Source organism: Nuphar pumila, chromosome 17 (genome assembly GCF_984573655.1).
Source record: "Nuphar pumila chromosome 17, dmNupPumi1.hap1.1, whole genome shotgun sequence".
Taxonomy (NCBI): domain Eukaryota; kingdom Viridiplantae; phylum Streptophyta; class Magnoliopsida; order Nymphaeales; family Nymphaeaceae; genus Nuphar; species Nuphar pumila.
Window position 1 is genome coordinate 21920468 of NC_143265.1, and position 22929 is coordinate 21943396.

The window sequence follows — 22929 nt, forward strand, 5'->3', positions numbered from 1 at the left end:
CAATTGTTCGCCAAATTCTCCAAGTGCGAATTCTGGCTCGAGAAGGTCATGTTCTTGGGTCATGTCATATCGCGAGATGGAGTCGCTGTGGACCCGGCTAAAGTTGAAGCTGTATTAAATTGGGGTCAACCGAAGAATATCAGCGATATCAGGAGTTTTCTAGGATTAGCAGGCTATTATAGAAGATTCATTCAGGACTTTTCACGGATTTCTATGCCCATGACCAAGCTCCTGATGAAAGGAATCAAGTTCGAATGGACGGATAAGTGCGAGGAGAGTTTCTAAATCTTAAAGAAGAAGCTTACCACCGCACCAGTGTTGGCTTTACCTTCAGGTCATGGTGGTTTTGTGGTCTACTCAGACGCATCAGGTACTGGGTTGGGATGTGTTTTAATGCAAAATGGTAAGGTGATAGCATATGCCTCTCGCCAATTAAAGATTCATGAACGAAACTATCCAACTCATGATCTCAAATTGGCAGCCGTAGTGTTCGCTTTGAAAATATGACGACATTACCTGTATGGGGAACAATTCGAGGTATTTACTGATCACAAAAGTCTCAAGTGTGAAAACACGTGAGAGAGAGAGAGAGGGAGAGAGAGAAAGAACCTTTCTTAAGAAGTCGGCAGCCTGTTTTTTTTTTTAGTTGCTGCACTCGTGCCTTTATTAGTATAGGGTTACAATTATAATTTACAGGGACAAAATTGCCCCTTATAAGTAACACAAGTTACAATATAATACAGTTGAAGTAAAACTCGTGGATGGATATGGATCCGATATCGGATCCATATCCAATCCATATTTCACATTCTAATACCCTCCCTCAAGTTGTGCATGGGGTTGAACCATGTGCAACTTGTTCTTCAGATACCAGAAGCGATGACTTGTGAGACCTTTTGTAAACATATCAGCAACTTGATCTTCTGAAGGCACATAAACTGGTTCAATCTCTTTGTCGGCTATCTTTTGTCTGATGAAATGTTGATCGATTTCAATATGTTTAGTCCGACTGTGATGAACAGGATTGAATGCAATTTGTATAGCACTTCTATTATCACACATAAGTGTCGAATTTGAGATATCCTCTCCCATCTCTGTAAGAAGATGCCTAATCCAGGTCACTTTTGCTGTGGTAGCTGCCATAGATCTATACTCTGCCTCTGTGCTAGATCTTGCCACAGCCTTCTGTTTTCTGCTACTCCATGAGACAAGATTTCTCCCAATGAAAACACAGTATCCTGAAACAGACCTTCTCTCATCTGGATCCCCTGCCCAGTCTGCATCTGTATAAGCAAGTATGTCACGTTTTGGGGATTTCCATGAAGACTGAGTGTATGCGAGTCCATCACCCACCGTTCCTTTGAGATAGCGAAGGATGCGTTTGACAGCATCCATGTGACCAGTCTTTGGTTCATGCATGAATTGAGATACTTGATTGACAGAATATACAATGTCTGGTCTAGTGAAGGTAAGGTATTGTAACATACCTACTAAACTCCGATACTTGACTGCATCAGGATATAACTCACCATCACAAATACTGAGCCTTTGGTTAACAACACTGGGTGTGGGTAGAGGTTTACAATTTGTCATTCCTGCTTTAGCCAGAAGATCAAGAGTGTATTTATGTTGAGTTAATGACATTTTATCACCTTGTCTATCTACCTCTACTCCAAGAAAATATCTCAGCTCCCCAAGGTCTTTCATTTTGAACCGCATACTCAATAGAACTTTAATTCGCTGAATGTGGTCTGGAGTATTACCAGTGATAACAATATCATCAACATATATGAGTAAGAAAACCACAGTGGTACCGTTCCTATATATGAACAGAGAATGATCAAGTTGGGAACGAAAGAAACCATGTTTATGGATTTCTAAGGAAAAACTTTCAAACCATGACCTAGAAGCTTGCTTTAATCCATACAAAGCTCTGGTTAACTTGCATACATATTCTTTTGGGCTTCCCTCTGCATAACCTTGAGGCTGCTCCATATAGACTTCTTCCTTTAAGTCCCCATGAAGGAATGCATTCTTAACATCAAGCTGACTGAGGATCCACCCATGTTCAATTGCCAGGCCAAGTATAATGCGGATAGTTCCCATTCTCACCACTGGGCTGAATGTCTCATCATAATCCTGACCATATTCTTGAGTGAAACCCTTGGCCACAAGACGCGCCTTGTACCGTTCAATGCTACCATCCGGTTTATATTTAATTTTATAAACCCATTTGGAACCAACAACATTTTTATCTGGAGGACGGCCAACTATCTCCCATGTTCGACATTCATGGAGTGCCTCGATCTCCTCATTCATCGCTTCAATCCATTTGTTGGATTGGATAGCTTGATGAAAACCAAGTGGTTCATCGTGTTTTTCAATCTGGGATAGAAAGATCTGAAAGTCCATAGAAAAGTTGACATAACTAACCCACTTTTCAATAGGATGCTTTATCCTGCCTGATCTTCTTGGTGCTTCTCTGTCATTAGACAACACAATGTGTTCTTCAGTAGGTACATTCGTTTGCTCTCTAGATCTCCTGGTATACACATTTCCTTTGTATCTTCGACACTCTGCTTGTGATGCATCATCTAAAACTGTCTCACCATGTATGCTTTCAGTAGGCAGAATAGTATGCTCGCCAGCATGTGAAATAAGTTCAGCACTAAGCCATGGATCATACCAATTAGCAACTGAGCCAGTAGGTTCACGATTGGCTTCTGTTTCTTTTCCCAGAAAATTATTTTCATCAAAAACAACATTTCTGGAAATTCTGATCTTCTTATTGGCAGGATCATAGCATCTGTAACCCTTGTGTTCATCTGCATAACCTACAAATCGGCATATAGAGGCTTTGTCTTGGAATTTAGTTCTCATGGATTTGTCAATATGAACATAACATGTACATCCAAAAACTCGCAACTCATTATAATCGGGATGTGCACCAAAGAGAACATAATAGGGAGATTGATTTTCAAGAATAGGCATTGGAAGGCGGTTTATCACATGAGTGGCAGTGTGAAAGGCTTCAGACCAAAGACTAATGGGTAAGTTACTCCCATGCATCATACTCATTGCACTTTCCACAATATGTCTGTGTTTACGTTCAGCGATTCCATTTTGTTGTGGTGTGTACGGGCAAGAAACTCTACGATGCATCCCATTATCTTGGAGAAAATCTAAAAATTCTTTAGAGGAATACTCACCACCCCCATCACATTGGAGAATTTGGATATTTTGAGAGAATTGATTTTTAACATAGGCATGAAAGTGACGGAAAATGGAAAAAACCTCTGATTTGTATTTCATAAAGAATATCCAGGTAAAACGAGAGAAGCTGTCAATAAAGGATACATAATACTTACTTCCAGAAGAGGAAGGATTAGGAGCTGGGCCCCAAACATCTGAACATATTATCTCAAAAGGTATAGAAGCTCTTTTATTTATTTAATGAAAGGGAAGTACATGACTTTTGCAGACCTGACAACTGGGACATATTTTATTTCTCAATAAAGATGAAACAGACTCCGAAAGAAGACCATTGGACACTAACTTTTCAATAAAGACTTGACTACAATGACCAAGACGAGAATGCCAGAGATCTGACTTATTACATTTGGATGTACTTAAGACACTTTTGAGGATGAGATCAGACTGGGGCTTCAGGACACTGGAGGCTGGATCTTCATTAAAGACATACATGTCTCCACGTCGCTCTCCTTTAGCGAACATCTCCTTTGTTTGAAGATCCTTGACAAAGACAGAAGTAGGAGTAAATTCCACAGAAGAATTGGTAGAATCAACAAGCTTGGAAACAGATACAATATTTTTCTTTATATTTGGTGCATGAACAACATCAGATAAAGGAATGGATGACTTGGACAAAGGAATGACGACAATGCCTATGTTCGAAATAGGGTGGTGAGTCCCATCTCCGGTTACAATATTAGATTTTCCAAAATAGGGAGTCATAGTAGAGAACTTACCTGCATTACCAGTGACATGGGTTGCTGCCCCAGAGTCAACATACCATATTCCATCATCATTTTGCTTCAGATTCAAGTTGGCCATAGCAGATAGAAGGAGATCCTTAGCATCCTCACTGACTCGGAACGTACCTGCAGTTCCTGATGCACCAACATTTCTAGTGTTTTGCATTCTATTCCGATTTTGTGGGTTGAACCAGCAGTTGGCCTTGATATGACCTCGCTTGTTGCACTGATAGCATGTGGGAACATTCTTTGAAAAATTGGCATTAGAATTTGGTGTAGGTAGTATCCCACGTCCACCCTGAATTGGATTTCCCTTGCCTCTGCCACGCCCTTTCCGTGTACGATCAGCAAACATCCCTGTGACAAGAATCTCATGCGTAGATGATTGCCCTGCTGAAGCATCAGATATGCTTTTCAAAGACATCTCATATTGGAAGAGTTTAGCACGTAATTCCTCAAAACTGGGCAACGAAGGCAAGCATAATAAAGAAGTGACAAGAACATGATATTCTGATCCCAAGGCATTCAGAGTTTGTTGCACCTTTTCTTTATCGGACACTGGATATCCAACAAGGGCTAATTGATCTGTGATGCTTTTGACTTGATTTAAAAATTCAATAATGGTCATTGCTCCCTTCTTTAAAAGCTGAAATTCACGCTTGAGAAATAGTACCTTAGCCTCCGATATCTGAGAGTAGGTTTGAGCTAAAGTTTCCCACAATACTTTAGATGTGCAATCATCAGGGATAGAAACCAAAACTTTTTGCGACAGTGTGTAAGTGATATATGCGACGAGAGCTTGATCACGTTTCATCCAAGCAGTAAATACAGGATTGCGGGTGCTGCTTGACATTGCTCCATCTCCTTTTTCTTCGGTGGTGACAAATTCCGGAGGTATTTGAGTGGAGCCATCCAAGTGGCCTGAAAGATCTTGACTGCGAATAAATGGGGTAATCTGCCTTTTCCAAGTCAGATAGTTATTTGTATTCAGTTTTTCCGAAACCAGTTGCCCCAGGAAGTTGGAGGAAAGACTAGAACTGCCTGAAGAATCCATTTGTAGGCTTATGACAGAGATGTGGCTGAAAACAAAGAATGGAGTGACGCAGCTTATGACGGAAATAGTTACCAGAAGAAACGAATTCAGCCTTCTTGTGTAAATTGTGAATGAATGAAGAAGAAGAAGTAACCAGCTATGAATGAATGAAGAAGAAGTAGGGACCTGCAGTGGCTGTGTGAATTAAGAAAAAGAAGTGCAGATGCTGTGTGTGAATTTACAAAATAAGAGAGATTACAGCAGTTGCTGTGTGTGGATTAAGGGGAATAAAAAACAACTACAGTAGTTGCTGTGTGAAATAACAGGATTAAGGAGAACAATAAGAAAAGAGGGTGAAACCAAATCACGGTGAAACCACGAGGAATAAGAAAAATGAATTAGGAATAAGAAAAAAAATGAATTACGGTGAAATCACGACAAATAAGAAGAACTCAGCCTCTTTGTGAGTGAAGGGAACAAACAAATCAAGAAGTGGATGCCTACAGAAAGGAATAAAAAAAATATGGGAACCTGATTTACGTTGCTGAGGAAGGCAGATTTACGAGTTCTGAAAACTCGACTTTTGCTGATTTACGTGAACTGGTTCATGTTGCTGAGGAAGGCAGATTCACGAGTTCTGAAAACTCGGCTTTTGCTGCAGCAGTCTTGGCTAGTGCACGTGAACAGATTTGGTAGTTCACGTCGCTGAGGAAGAAGATCCTTTTTCACCCAGGTATACAGCGTGCTCTGATACCATGTGAAAACACGTGAGAGAGAGAGAGGGAGAGAGAGAGAGAACCTTTCTTAAGAAGTCGGCAGCCTGTTTTTTTTTTAGTTGCTGCACTCGTGCCTTTATTAGTATAGAGTTACAATTATAATTTACATGGACAAAATTGCCCCTTATAAGTAACACAAGTTACAATATAATACAGCTGAAGTAAAACTCATGGATGGATATGGATCCGATATCGGATCCATATCCAATCCATATTTCACATTCTAATATCAAGTACCTGTTTTCCCAGAAAGAGTTGAACATGCGACAACGACGATGGTTGGAGTTTATAAAGGATTACGATTTCACCCTTTCCTATCACCCAGGAAAGGCAAATGTGGTAGCTGACTCCCTCAGCCGCAAAGCCGGTTGCAGTTTGTCTAGTCTTTTGACAAAAAGGTGGAATTTGGTGGAAGAATTCATTATTGGAAACCGTTCTCAGATGTCGTGGGAAATATCAAATTATCTAATTTATCTGCCCGTCCGGAGATCCTTACAAAGATTATTGAAGGTCAGAAAGAGGATCCCCAATATGAGAAACTAAAGTCACTAGCCCAACAAGAAAATTCACACGTCTCACTCAAAGAAGAGGGCAGTATATGGATGCAAAATCGACTTTGGGTCCCTAGTGACCCCAAGTTGAAAGAAGAACTATTGGGTGAAGCACATAAGTCCAAGTACACCATACACTCAGGAGGCACGAAGATGTTTAAAGATTTACAACGAGGGTATTGGTGGAATGGAATGAAGCGTGAGGTCGCAAGTTATGTCTCAAAGTGTTTGACTTGTCAGCAAGTCAAGGTGGAACATCAGAAGCCTGGTGGAATGATGCAACAAATGGAGATTCCACAGTGGAAATGGGAAGAAATCACCATGGACTTCGTGGTGGGTTTGCCGAAAACACAGAAACAACATGACGCGATATAGGTAATAGTGGATCGACTGACTAAATCGACTCACTTTCTACCTATACGAATAAATCAATCCCTCGAGAGCTTAGCAGACTTATACATCAGAGAGGTTGTTCGACTGCATGGAGTACCAGTTTCTATTATATCAGATCGAGACCCTCGATTTACTTCTCGGTTTTGGGATCAGTTACAACAAGCATTGGGTACGAAACTGAAGCTGAGTACTGCTTTTCACCCTCAGACTGACGGACAATCAGAGAGGACTATCCAGACACTAGAAGATATGTTGCGAGCATGTATGCTGGATTGGAAAGGTGAGTGGGCCAAGCATGTTGTTTTAGCCGAATATGCCTACAATAATAGTTACCATGCGAGTATCGGCATGGCTCCTTTTGAAGCCTTGTATGGAAGACCATGTAGATCACCTGTGTATTGGGACGAAATTGGAGAACGGTCGGTAGAATCACCAATCGTGTTACAACATTACACCCAACAGATCAAGATGATAAGAGATAGACTACTTACAGCCCAGAGTCGACAAAAGAGTTATGCAGATCAAAGGCGCAGGGAGCTCACTTTTGATGTGGGGGATCAGGTCTTTGTGAAAGTATCACCCACCAAAAGTGTGTTTCGTTTTGGTAAGAAAGGAAAATTGAGTCCCAGATATCTCGGACCTTTTGAGATTTTGGAACGGATTGGAGAAACGGCCTATCGTATAGCCCTACCTCCTCAGTATGCTCAGATACATAACGTATTCCATGTATCTATGTTAAGAAAATATCTTCAGGATCCGTCACATGTCATCAAATATGATGACGTAGATATAAGGGAAGACCTAACAATGGAAGAAAAACCAGTGGAGATATTGGAACGAAGTGAGCGAGTCTTGAGATCAAAGACCATTCCTCTCGTTAAGGTGAGATGGCAACACCATGGCATTGACGAAAGCACGTGGGAACCAGAGGCAAATATGCGGGAGAAGTACCCCAACCTTTTCGAGTGAGTAACCACAGGTAAATTTCGAGGACGAAATTTCTTTTAGGGGGAAAGGATGTAATAACCGCAATGTTTACATTTAAAGTTTTTAGTATTTTAGGCATAAAATGGGCGAATCTGGGCATGGATCCAAGTTTAAGATCCAGAACCCATATTATACGAGATAAACCTATTTAAATATTAAAATATGTAAATAGGAAAATAAATAAAATAAATACATAGGAGGGGTTTCAGATCCAATTATGAACCCATATTTTTTTTAATAAGACCCGGATCCAACATGTGGTTGGACCCCGAGTGCGGGTCGTGGGTCGAACTCGGACCCGGCCCACACACTGTAAAGAAAAAAAAAATACAAAAGGGGGGGGGGGGGGCGATAAGAGGGCCGCCCGATAAAAATGAAGAGGGAGGAAACCCTCTTCCCCGATAAGCCGCAGGTTAGGGTTCTTTTGAACCCTAACATTTTTTAAAATGGGGAAGGGGGAAGCCACAGCCGCCGGGAGGGTTTTTTCCCTTCCTTTTCGGGGGGGGGCATCCACCTACAAAGGGAGGACCCCGAACCCTTCCTTCTCTCTCTCGCTGTCCCATTCTCTCTCTCTCACTCTCTTCTACCTCTCTAAACCTCGATTCACCTCCAATCCCAGGCCGCAGCTCGAGGCCTTGCCGTGAAGAGCCGACCTCGCCGGTGGTGGTGCTGCCCAGGCCGAACGACACCTCTCGTGGATGCCGCAACACCCTCGCCGAATAATGGTAGGAGTTCAGTACTTTTATTGTTTGGTGTTGAGTGCATCCGGGTATGTGGGTCAATTAAGAAAGAAAGCTTATTATCGCATGAAGTGGGGTTTGCATTTGGGGGTTTTTCCGATGACGGCAGGAAATCACTTCAGATTTGGGGGTTTTGCAATATTAGCATGGAATAAACTCGGATTAGGAGTTTTCTAGCTCAATCTTATGTTAAAGAAAGTCCGATTGTTTTTGGATGTATAAAGACTCATAATCGGGGAGTACGATCTGTTTATGTTGGTCATTAGAGTCTATTTCCATCCCTGTTTCATGTGCTGATTTTTGATAAAAATAACAAAGTTTAGAGAATCGGCTATGTTTATGACAGTTGTTAAAGTCTGAAATTTGGGTCTTAAGGTCTCCAACAGCCATCTTATCGCTGATCATAAAAACGAACTTCCTGTTGGATGTTGACTTGCCGGAAGGAACACCCATTTTGGTTTGAATTAGTGTAATTGTTATTACTTGCTTAACTGTAGTAGCACCTTAGGGTCAACAAGTAACATATTGAATATAGTATGCTGTGGTAATGCGAAAACTGACACTTTGAGGTTGACTACTTTCATGAAATTATGATTTTCGTCCATTTATGCAATGGCTATATTCTGCCCAGTTGTACAGGGAAACACATAGTTAGAATGTTTCTTTAGGTCTGGTTGTTGAAATAAGGTTTCATTGTAACCTGCTCAAGATTCATATTTTTAATGATATCTCTAGATTGAATAGTTATTCACAGAGTTATAGATTTGCACATTCAAGCTAAGAAATGAGCAACCGTATGCATAGTAATTTAAACTGATAATTAGTTATATATGAAACTGTGTAGTAACTTGGAAATTTACATTGATATTTAGTTACATATTAAGTTGCACAGTATATAGTAATCTTAATTGATGTTTAGTTGCATATTAAACTGCATAGTAACTAGTAAATTTATATGGATGTTTAGTTATAGAATAAGCTGCATAGTAACTGGGAAATTTAATGTGAGGATTAGTTGCATAATAAGCTGCATGAAAATTTTTGGTGTTCACTGCATAGTAGCTTGGGAAGATAAATTGATATTTAGTTGCTGCATAAATTATGTTGGTCAAATTTCATATTCCTTAAAATACTCAAATGTTATTATGTGTGCACCATCTAGAAGGTTCGAATGGCCATTTAGAGGCCTATTCGTCAATATTCCCATGTATGTGAAACTGTGTATTTTTCTGAGGTACTATGTTCAGACCCTACATAATTTCTGAAATTATTAAATAAAAAAAAAAAAACTGCATATCGTGGGGGATGTTCAAATGAGGGTGTATTGGGAGAAGTGTATATAGTAGTGTCACTGAATCTCAAGACACCAGCTGTGCTTTTGCTTGTTGGTCGAGCTTTCAAATACATGCCATTTTTTTTATATACATGGAGGGGTGGCGGCCATTTACTATTAAGGAATAAAGCAATAATAATAATAAGGTTTCGACAACCGAATCTATGGGTCGGTTTGTGGTGGACATACGAATGTCCAGCCAGTGTATTGAGGGTCTTGCATAGGCCATCGAAGTTATGATGTGAATCCACATGAAAATAAAAAAATAAAATATTGTTGCTTGACTGAGTTAAAGACACCGGAGCAATTCGGGTGGGTTATGCTATCAATATGACAAAGGATTGGGACTGTTCTATAACCTTGGTGAATTGACTAAGGTTGGGATTTCTACTGCTATGGTAGTAGAAGGAAATTGGGTAAATGCCCTGTACTTCGGGAAATAAATTAAAGGAAAAGATTAACCCACTCAGTTTTGGGCTTACCTTGGAGAGGGTAGGTGGTACAAAGCTCCGAGGACATGTTTACTGTTTCAAGCTAAAGTGACTCGTTGGTCCCCAGTCCTCGGAGTTGGGGGACCCAGATTACCAATATGTCCTAGGTGGTAGCTCTTTACTCTTCTGCAGAAGTTAGGGATGCATCCTGTTTTGGTTTTGGCCTTTGGGAGTTTCTCTCGGTCACTGATCGCTCCCTTGGGATTTCAGTCACAGTTAGAATGTTCGGGTTAATAAAACACCTTTGAATAACATAACCCCGAACGTTCTTTTCTGTGATGGTTGCTTCGGCCCGTGTGTACCCACGAGATAAGACAAGATAAACATAAATTAGTACATGTTAGGTATCACCGCGAGTGGAGTTACTAGTGAGACCGGTTTATATTCTTCCAGCATGTTCTGAATTTGTGATTAAATGACGCCCTGAAATGAGTAGACATGAGATAATCAAATCCGTATTGGGACTGCTACACGAATGATTGCATGACTGTCATTGTGATGCATAAAATGTTTAATTGCTTAAATACTTGTTTAATTATTATGTTGCATAACATGTTCTAATGCCTTACTTGTTTGATTGTTGTCGTTGCATGAAATGTTTAAATTGCTTAATTATAACTGCTGTATAATCTGCATGCCTGTTTAGATATATGTCGGTTACTGCTGATGCATACTCTACTTTGTGTGATTTTTAATAAGCTGAAAGATTCACACATCACGTACTAGATTCATGACATACCTGCATTAAGAGTACAGTTTTCCTACTTAGACGTGGTAGTCTAATTCCTATAATTTTTATTATTTTCAGGCACAGAGTAGTTCTATGAGCGACGCGGGATGAGGCGCTGACCAAGACTTGATCTACTTGTTCCCTGGCGGTCCTACTTTCTTTAGGATTGGAAAATTTTATTTTGAGACTCATGATGTGAAAACTCTGATTCTATTATTTTTGAAATAAGAATAAATGGTGTGGTTTGCTTTTACTTTCCTGTATCGTTCTGAAATGCTTAACCCTGTAATCATTTGTTGTTTCCGCTTTTAAAAAAAAAAAAATCCTCAAAAATCTGTGTTAAAATTTCGGGGCGTTACACATTGAGTTTGAAACCAAGAGAAAAATGAGTCTTTTTCACCCATTAGAGAGGAGAGATGATAAAAAAGAATACATACCACAAAGGATTTTTGGATCTTTCTTGATAGAAGAATCTTCTAAAATATAAAATATTGGATGAACAAGTAGATCCACTCCAATCTTCAAAAATTTGAGAGCGCGCTTTTTGAGGTACCAAAAAAGGGGAGAATCCACATGATCTTTCTTTCTCCAACAAAGCTCTGATACCATGTTAAAGTATCTTTAGCAAGATACTATTATCAAAACCTTAATATTCTTGATGACAAGCACATGCACACATGCACAATAAGCACTCATAGAACACTTATGCACAAAAGCACAACTCACTGAATCTCACAAATGTGAGAAGGCATAAAAGAATAAAAGCTTTATTGAAGAACACTTGGGCTTTGACTCAAAGCCTTAAGAAATACAAATGGGAGATCCCCTATTTATAACAACAATAAAGGAGCCTTGGAGGGGCTCCACTCATAGACGTTGGAGCCCCTCCAACAGTCACAAATGTGACCATTGGAGGGGGCCAACTTCTATTTGAGTGGCCCCCCAAGGTACCTTTTGGTACTTAAATGAAAAGAAATAAAAATAAAAGAAAAGAAAGAATAAAAAATAATTACAATCACATTCATAAAGTGAATATGCGTAAAACAGTGGAAATGACTAAACTACACCTATGACTAAAATAAGGAAATATATATTTTACATATATAAATGGATAATACACATATATATATATATATAAGATGAAACACAAAGGGTTTTAGTCAAAGACGAGGAGATTAAAGAGAGATAGAAAGATTATTTTGATAAGCTATTTAATGAAAGTCATGCTCAAGATCCTGGAGACTTGTCCATTCCTTTTCATGAGATGAATCGTGACTTCATGCACAAGATTCAAAAGAAAGAAATTGCAGAGGCTTTGAAGAAAATGAAATCAAGAAGGGCAGTTGTCCCAGATGGTATACCTATCGAGGCTTGAAAATGCTTGGAAGAGAAAGGTTTAGAATGGTTGACAAATCTTTTTAACAAGATTTGGCGGACAAATAAGATGCCTAATGAGTGGAGGAAGAGTACTTTGGTGCCTCTATATAAGAATAAGGGTGATATACAAGATTGCACAAACTATCGTGGTATAAAACTCATGAGTCATACTATGAAACTTTGGGAGAGGGTGATTGAGTCTAGGTTGAGGAAGATTGTCATGATATCGGAGAATCAATTTGGTTTTATGCCTGGAAGATCAACTATGGAAGCCATACATCTTCTTAGACAACTTATTGAGAGAAATAGAGAGAGGAACAAAGATTTGCATATGGTTTTTATTGATTTGGAGAAGGCATATGATAGAGTACCTAGTGACGTTCTCTGATGGACAATGATGAAGAAAGGTGTTTCTCTCAAGTACATTAGTATAATTAAGGATATGTATGAAGGAGTAGTAACCAATGTCCGCACTTGTGGAGGGGTGACAACCAATTTTCCTATAACGGTTGGGTTACATCAAGGATCTGCTTTAAGCCCTTTCCTATTTGCTATAGTGATAGATGAGCTTACAAGATCAATTCAAGAAAATGTGCCGTGGTGTATGTTGTTTGCTGATGATATTGTTTTGATTGATGAGTCTAGAGCTGGGGTTAATGCTAAGTTAGAATTATGGAGATAGACATTGGAAGCAAGAAGTTTTAAGTTGAGTAAGAGTAAGACAGAATACATGGAATGTCGGTTTAGTAAGCCACGAAGTAGTGATGGGAGTGATGGTGAGCAAGAAATACCGGTGGATGATTGTTTCAAATATTTGGGATCTATCATTCAAAAGTATGGAGAAATTGATGGAGATGTAAATCATAGGATAAAGGTTGGGTGGATGAAATGGAAAAGTGCAACTGGAGTATTGTGCGATCGTAAAATGCCATTGCGGTTGAAGGAAAAGTTTTATAGGACGACTATTAGGCCCGCTTTACTATATGGTACGGAATGTTGGGGCTGCCAAGAGACATCATATTCAAAAAATGAGTGTAGCTGAGATGCGTATGCTGAGATGGATGTGTGGAAATACAATAAAAGATAAGATTCGGAACGAGGAGATACGTAAGAAGGTAGGCGTTGCACCCATTGAAAATAAGATGAGAGAGAATCGTTTACGGTGGTTTTGACATATTCGGCGAAGGCCTAATGATGCTCCAGTTAGAAGGATGGAGAAATGGGAAAATATATTAGTTAAAAGAGGTCGGGGTAGGCCTAGGAAGACATGGATGGAGGTGATAGGAAAGGATATGAATGCTTTGAACCTCACCGAGGACATGACATTGGATAGAAATGATTGGAGGAGAAGGATTCATGTGGAAGACCTAGAATGATTTTCTTTTTTGGTTCATATCGCCGACCCCAATTGTTTTGGGATGAAGGCGTAGTAGTTGTTGTTGTATCCTTTATATATGTAAAATATATAGGATTACAAGGTTTCGTAATACAATTTAACAAGATCATGTCCTAAAACCCAACAACAAAATGGATTGGCCGAAAGAAAGCATAGGCATATCATTGAAACCACTAGAACCTTACTTATATCCCAAAGCATTCCAAAAAGTTTTTGAGCCGAGGCGGCTCTTGCATTCGTTTACCTTATTAATCAACTTCCATCAAAAAATTTAAATAAAATTTCTCCTTTTTAAGTATTATATCAAAAAGAACCCGATTATAATAGATTAAGAATTTTTGGATGTAAATGTTTTGTTCTTACAGACAAAAATGATAAACTCTCACCAAAAGCCATACCTTGTGTTTTTCTTGGTTATTCTGAAACACAAAAAGGGTTTCGATGTTATGATACTAAGAATGATAAATTATATGTCTCAAGGAATATGACGTTTTTGAAAAATGATAGTGGTTTCGAAAAAAATGAACCGCATTTAGAAAAAGTCGACTACTCCTTTCTATTTGACTTATTGTCTAGAGATGATGATATTTCTAGTGATGATGAATTAACATGTAATAGTGATAATGAATTAGATGAAAACAACAATGATTCCAAGTTTCCAACCTCTCTACTACCCATCATCAAGAAGGAAGGACTTCTAGAGATCCTATAACTTATATACATAGAGATAGAGGTACTTTTAGAAGTGTGATTGAACAATATAGTGAACCCAGTGAATCTACCTCCATATAAACGAAAATAACCAGGAAAATTCCCTCTAGATTCGTATCCTTTGATTCATTCTCACCTAAATATCAAGCTTGCCTTAGTGCCATTCATTCATATTTTGAACCAAAAAACTGCGAGGAAGCCAAAAAGTGTGTCGAATGGAGAGAAGCCACGGAGAATAATCTCAAAGCCCTTAGGAAAGCTAACACATGGGAATTTCAAACCCTTCCTAATGGAAAGAAAACAATAGGATGCAGATGGGTATTCAAAGTCAAAACCAAGAGTGATGGATCTCTTGAAAGATATAAAGCTCGTTTAGTAGCTAAAGGGTATAGTCAAGAATATGAGATTGACTATGAAGAGACATTTGCTCCAGTAGCACGTATGGTCACTATCAGATGTCTCATCATCATTGCTTCAATTAAAAAATAAAATATTTCTCAAATGAACGTCAAAAATGTCTTTTTAAATGGGAATCTTAATAAAGAAGTCTATATAGATGCTCTACCAGGTACGAAAATCCCTAAAAGTAAAGTTCTCTGTCTTCGAAAAGCTCTTTATGGTTTGAAACAAGCTCCCAAGGCTTAGTATGATAGATTTAACAATGTAATGTTAGAAAATGATTTTTCTTCATGTTATACTAACACTGCATTGTTTGTCGAGAAATCTGATGCAGGAATTGTTATATTGTTATTATATGTTGATGACATGTTGATAACAAGTGATGATACAAAAGGAATCAAAAACATTAAATCCACATTGACAACAAAATTTGAAATGTCAGACTTAGGATTTCTGACATATTTTTGGGAAATTGAGGTTGTCTATTCTCACAGAGGCTATTTTTTTATCCAAAACTAAACTTGCTCATGAGATTATTGACAGATCAGGAATCACAGATGACAAGGTCTGCGAGACTCCTGAAATAATAGGTTCAAAGATGAAGATTGATGATGGAATTCTTCTAAAAGATCCCACCCCTTACAGACAACCAGTTGGATCATTAACATATCTCAGCATTACCAGACATGATATCTATCATGCAGTGCATGTTGCGAGTCAATTTCAACATGCCCCTACTACAATACATATGAGCGTCATTCTCTGAATTGTCAGATACATAAAAGGAACCATAAACAAAGGGATATTTTTATCTTCTTCTGAATTAAGTTTAATTATTTATACTGACTCTGATTGGAGAGGTGACCCAAATAACCGTCACTCCACCATTGGTTTTTGCATTTTTTTAGGAGAATCCTTAGTTTCCTGAAGATGCAAGAAATAACAAAAAGTATCTCTCTCATCCACCGAAGCTAAGCATAGAGCCATGACAACCACAAACATGGAAATTGTTTGGATTCGAAGACTGCTGGAAGATATGAATATACGAGTTCAAGGGCCCACAAAACTTTGTTGTGATAATAAAAGTGCAATCTACATTGCCAAAAATCACACATTTCATGAGTGCACGAAGCATATTGAGATGGACTGCCACTATATTCGTGAAGAATATTTAAGAAGAATTATAGATGTCCCTTATGTAACATCAGAATATCAATTGACAGACTTCTTCACCAAGGCGTTGTGTTCTCCAAGATTTAACTTTCTCCTTGGCAAACTTTCAGTTATAACACCCTAAGTTTGAGGGGGGGGGTGTTAAAATGTATCGTATCTTTTATATATATATACAAGATATATATATACAAGATATATATATATATATATACTCGATAAGGGCAAATCAGTCTTTTCACCTCGATTTATGCATATTCTTTTTTATAGAATATGTATGTAATTTTTCTTTTTTTATTCTTTTTTCTTTTTGCACATGGAGGGGCCCACACGATATGATCGTTGGGCCCTCCAATGGTCCTGATTATGACCGTTGGAGGGGTCCCAACGATCATATTGGGAGCCCCTCCATGGACTCCCACTTGTATAAATAGGGGTGCTCCCCCTTTAGTTTTTCTCAAGCTTTTTTAAAGCTCTTTAACATTCAATAAAGAAGTTCTTTATTTTTATGCTTTTGTGCATGTGTATCAGTGCCGTTGTGCACTTGTGAGAGTTCTCCTTGTGCCTTTGTGCACATTTCTTGTTTCAAGTATTGTGTTTGTATACACATACTCTCTTTATAGAGTTTTTCACAATTCCCTGGAGAGTTTTCCGTGTACAAACTAGTCCAACTTTATTGAACGTCAGTGAATAGCTTTCAAGCAGATACATCCCACTTGACCAAACTTTAGAATCACTTTTAAAGCTTTAAGAAGTGGAAAATTACTTGTATGTTTGTCATCTACTCACTTGAACATGTTGACAAGCCATAGCCAAGAATGGTTTCGCAATGCCACTACAAAGCAGACTGCAGCAAAGACCCATGCAACAATAGTAATTGCAATACAAATTTTTGAAACTCTTTGACCACCTCGCTGTGCAATAAGAAAAAAAAAGACATGCGTGAACACATTGGTATTAAGGACATGATAAGAAGATGATACTTCAATCAACTCAATTTACTTCATAGATGAGAACTTGGAAAACAGTAAATCCTGTCAGAAGAACTGCATGTACTGAAAATGCTACATCATTTGGAGCCACTGGTATCATCTGCAGGATAGTCAAGAAAAGCAACAGTTAGCTGATTACATGATGCAAACACCAATGCCATCAAATTTAATAGTATAAATTGCAATATGTTCTTGAATACATGAAGTGCATAAAAGCATCACAAAAGCAATTTAAAGTGAAAACAAATTTCATGAACTTGAACAAGAAAGAAAATCACACCAAATTTCCCCTAGCTATACATTACATCAAAAAATAACTATCATTCACACAACGTTTAGGACTCACGATACACAGTTATCATCAGAAGTATGTTCACTTTGCCAACCTGCTCTCATACAAATCAACTATGGTATATTCCATACTAAACCCTCAACATGCACAAGCTCAAAAGAACTTCATAAACACCAGTCACTTGAGGTTCTACTAAGAATCCCATCTTACAATAGAAGCAACAAGATAGAAGAGACTTCATAAAGAAGCCATCTAGCTGAAACCACCAAGGCATACAGGTTAAAGTGATCAGTGCATTGAAATATGGATCGTCCACATGGTGGCAAATTTTACATATACTTGATGTGCTTATGACCAGGTACTAGTCCTGGCAATATATGTGGTGCTCTCATTGCCAAAAGAGCTAGATGGAGATCATATATTATATTAACAAGAACCACAATACAGGACTAGCACAATGGTAGCTGCCGTCAATGAGCTAATAGAGTATACCACTTTCATTTCTTCATAAATCTTTGTCAATAGGCCATGCCCTAAAATTCCAAAATGGAAGGTTGTGGAATACGCAACCCAATTTCAACTAGAGAAAAAAAAACTTAGAAGAATTATCAATCAGCACCTACTTCAGTATACAGAAGCACTCGGCCTAAGATGCATCATATCATGTACGGACAAATACATAGACTTAAGGTATGCCAGTTAATAAAACAGGAGGTTCAACATTTTCCTTATTTGATGTTCTTGGCATCCTTTCCAAAGGCTTCTCATTTTTGTGGTTGTACTTGCAAGTTCTTATATAAAGACTGCAGAGTTTAGGTTAGGCCAAGGCCAGCTGGAGCTCAATCCATTTAGACCTTGAGCCAATACTGCTGAGCCTGTATTTAAGCCCCAGCTTGACTGCAATCAATGTGAATGTCTGATGAACTAGCTAATAGTTAGGATCCATATAATATACGTAAGTAAGAATCCTCCTGCTATATATGATTAGCATTCTCTTGTAGACCCCATTATGTGAAGATGCAGTAATCATTTTGTCAAGGCAGAAATCATGGAACCTTCACAAGCCCCTATTGGCAATGCCATAATAAAGTATTAGAGGAAAGCAAACTTGGTCTGAACTGCAGCAACCAAACATGTACCAACTTCCTATCCAAGCAATAGAAGAATGCTCCTTATACCATATGAGCATTCTCTTGTTCACCTCATTATTATGAAGAAGTATATGTTTTTGTGAACACATGTAACAGAACCCAACAAAGAAGTGGTGAAAAGTTAGAGAGAAACAAGCATAACCTGAACTGGATTATCTAACCTGTACCAAATGCCCACCCATACATAGAAGAGGATAAGGTGAACATAAAGATTGCATCTGATCATTCTGTAAGACAGTGACAAAATATGTTTCCTTGCAGATGTTACACATATTAGCATAACTCTTATGTCCTATGAAATTAATATTTGAAAGGCACACATTTTATAAATATGTGAAATGCCAAAAAGAGAAGTTGGGTTTTTAGCAAAATCTTGCTGCAGCCTAACCTAAACTCAAAATTAGCTCAATGTAGCAATCAAAGCAGTCTTAGCTCCATCATGTGCATAAAAATTTACATTTTACCTACATCAATTTTTTTTCTAGATTAGCTCCCTCAAAACATTGCCATAAGCTTTCTCCTAATCAATAAGAACCATATGCAAATCTCTCCTCTCAAAAATATGTTTATCATAAATATTGCCTCTATGGTTGGTATAGTGTCAGATCTTCCTCTTTCTCCCATGCAGATACTATGATGCTTTTCCTACAATCATTGGTCATTTTTCATATAGTTGAAATATTATGACAATTCAGTTAACCATGAATTCTCATTTTACCCACCAAGTCCACAAATATCATCTAAACCTAATACAATAAATCTTTTCATATTTTTTATATTGTTGTTTCATCTTTTTGTCTGTAACTGTAGATCATCCTCTAATTAAACTCTCCCTCTTGATCAACTTCATTTCTCATTTTTCATTTAACAAAGAAAATATTCTATCCATCTATGTTTAGTTTGATTTCCCTTTACCAAGCATTGTTGGTCTTTATCTTCAATAGACCTTGCATGGTAAATGTCTCTAACTTTCCTCTCTCTGATCTTGACTAAATTACTTCTTTTCTGTTTATCATTATATAAAAATTTATCGTATCTATGACCTTGTCCTGTTGTAACTTTTTATCCTCCTATGTATCTACCTTTCATTAGCCTGTATCTTCCATATTTTTATATATTTTATTATTCTTAAAGTTGTATTTTCTAATATTTGAGAGATTTTGATATCTGCATTCGGCGATTGGGTTTGTCAATGCAAATGACCTTGGCATTTGGACTCACCAAGTACCATTGTTGAATGTGACTTATGATTTGCATCCAAAGTTGGTCTAAATCTAATCTCTGTTTCTATTGTCTTCGTCCTCATGGCTTTCCTGAAAATATTTCTCTATTATCACTACTAATGTCCCACCACCTGCTCCTCGGGTTTCATTTGAATCCAATTTTGGCATCAGATTCTTGATATCCACATCTGCAACTAGCATAACTGCTTCTTTTCCAACTTACCTAAAACCATAAAGATTTTTGAGGATCTTAAGCCAAAGATTTTCAAAGAAATACCTAGTATGAGCCAAAGATCCAAATTCAATTTGCTGACAAATGGCATCTGTTTCTTACGTCTTTGGAAGACCTAGCTTTGCCCACCAATGGTTCTTCAATGAAACAACACAATTCAATTGAATTATAGGATGCTTGTTCATAAGCCAGAAATCACAACTGAAAAGACCATCTGGGTAATAAAGAAATGTAGCATGGGCGTGCAAAAAAAATGTCCAACTAATAATTGTGTCAACTACTATATACTGAACAAATAAAAAAAATAGCTCATTTGAAACAGACATTTAGACATATCCAAACAAGATCACTCTTGCTAATTGTCATTTATACATCATTCAGGCCAACCCAGAGTTACCGGAAGCTTCTTAGGTAAGTGGGAAACTCGCTTCCCGAAAACTCGCTTCGGAAGCTCGATACTCCTCGCTTCTGAAACTTCATGGGAAGCTCGATTCCCCCACGCTTCTTTTATGCTTCTCATACACATGGTCTATGCATACTATATACTTTTCTCACATTTCTTCTCATCTTTTTCATGTATTTTCTCTCACGCTTTCACTCATTTTCCATGTACTTTCTTTAAATTGGTAACCATCATTGTTAGATTTTAACAAAAAATTTAACTCTTTTACAGAAAAATCATAAAATATAAGAATGATCAATTTTATTTTAGTTTTTATTTGTTTCTTTTTTTATTCCATATTGCTTCATTTTTTATTCATATTTTTCTTTTAAATTGAAACTGTGTTTCCCGCTTCGTATAAATTTTAAAATTCCTCGCTTCCCGCTTCCCGCTTCCCGCTTCCCGCTTCCTAGTTTGGCAACCTTGGGCCAACCCACACTTCTTCATATTAGTAAGGATCTCACAAATGCCCACAAAGGCTCCACTCATCTAGTAGGGGCAACTTGTGAATGTCACCAAGTTGACAGGGCATCACAAGTTCGAAATCCATGGTGGCATCCCTTGCCGCAAGGTCGAAACTCGGTGTACTCCCCAGTGGACGGGGCCTCAAGGGTTTTACCAACCGGAGGGCAGCCAATGTGTGGTCGGTGATGGGTGTGTTTCCTTGGATTATCCAAAAAAAAAAAGGATCTCACAAACAAATAGCAAAAATATGGCTTTTCCACATGATTGCTTCCATGTATATAGAGGCCCCAAAGGAACTCACAAAGCAAAAAAGAGCAAATCAAATGCTTCTTTCTCTCAATCTTCTCCCACGCTTTACATGATGCACTCAGCACATTTACTATCAAAACAGAAAACAAATTCATCCATAAATAAAAAATAAAAAATCCATTAATCACCATCTTGGCAATTCAATTAATGTAGTATATGCAAATATTAAGTAATTCATATATTTCTGCGCATTAAACACGTATACCATAACTCATGTCACTGAATCCTCCACCTTCAAACCAAGGTGGTCTACATTCCTTTTAGTCTTTTCGCCAATAAACCAACATAAATAGAATCAATAAAAAATTCCCAAGCAAAAATTGACAAAGTTCAACTACTCGGAAACTAAATCTGAAAAATGAAAAGAAAAGAAAGACAGTGAGGACAGATCATACTTCATTGTGCCCATATTTCTTATGATATTGATGCTGAACTGTAGGGCTGAAGTATAGAGATGCATTGTAGATGAGATAAGCCGTATGCTTCGTCAAATTGAGCACCAGGAAATCGAAATTCAGTCCCACCACGCTAAAGAAGCAGACATTACACAACCATGAGAGAGAAACAAAGAGAAAAGGAAACAAAAAATGATGGGTTTTGTGCATATTACTAACAATAATAAGAAAGAAAGAAGGTTTGAAAGAAAAGAAAGGTGACACCTTTTCCTGTGGTAATTGAGGAAGGCTTGAGGGTAGAAACTAAGGGACCAAGAGCAGAAAGCCACCCATCCAAGAACTTGGTATGTCACCTCCAGAGCAAAGGAGTGCCAGGAAGACATTCTCTCTCTCTCTCTCGCTGGTTGGCAATGGTGGGCAACCAGAGGGTGGCGTAATAGAAACGAGGCATTTTGAGGTTCAAATATCGTTTGAACCTGCCCAGAATCTGAGGAAGATTCACACGGCACGCCCATCAAAGGCAACTTTTGAGCTAGTTGCCAAAAGCAGGCACGTCCATTCGCATCAACCTCCTCTCTGGCGCTGTGTCGCAAGTCATGCATGGACACGTAATACACAATAAATGTCCCCAATGCCCGCACGTCTTCATCTCAGCAAACAGGGGATTTTGGCAACAGAATCCTATAGTTTGTTGGTTTTGCTAAGAAAAGCTCAACTCCTAATTTGTTTGCACGGAAGTTGCGCTGGTTACTTTCACCATTTTGGAAAATAGTTCATCTTATGGTTTCATTATAGTGTCTTTCTTTATAAACTGTAGTCCTTATGCTGCAAAAGTTCTCAAATCAGGCTGGTCAACGAGCCGAACATTAAGTATTCAATTTTGGCTGACTTTTACTAGGAGTTAAGCCAAAGCTGTTTCAAAGCAAGAAGTGATAGAGTTTGAACTCTAAATGTATAGACTCATTTTAGTAAAAAAACATGGTTTCAATGATGAAATGAACTCTATAACTATTGCTTGAAAGCCAAACAACTGGACTATTTATTTTACACTATTTTGTGATATGAAATATACTTAAGGCATAATTAATACTACTTAATGGGTTTATACAAACTAAAATGAGCTGAATAATTTTAATAATGTGAGAGCTTTGTAGTTAGCCAAATGTGAGAGCTTTGTAGAAAAAAAAATTAATAATTTTACACAGGTTGCTGAACATGTCTTCATAGCTTCTCTTGACAAATTATCAACGAACCGTAGTATAGTGCAGTTTTGGCAAATTGGTATTGAAAAGTTTTGCATTTAATTCCTGCTCTTTTGTTACTCGCTACTCTTCTTTTTCTATGCA

At 38.0% G+C, this 22929-nt stretch overlaps 1 protein-coding gene across 1 annotated transcript in view; it reads right to left on the reverse strand.

Moving 5' to 3' along the window:
- The window catches only part of LOC149811786 (cystinosin homolog), a 136831-nt gene extending 114865 nt beyond the window's left edge, over positions 1–21966 (reverse strand). Inside the window, exons 1-4 of the mRNA XM_089992925.1 lie at positions 21848–21966; positions 21584–21716; positions 17085–17174; positions 16872–16996 (exon numbers count right to left, since the gene is read on the reverse strand). Of these exons, the coding sequence (XP_089849051.1) occupies positions 16872–16996; positions 17085–17174; positions 21584–21716; positions 21848–21966 (467 nt within the window). The remainder of the gene's footprint in view (positions 1–16871; positions 16997–17084; positions 17175–21583; positions 21717–21847) is intronic.
- Positions 21967–22929: the final 963 nt, after the last annotated feature.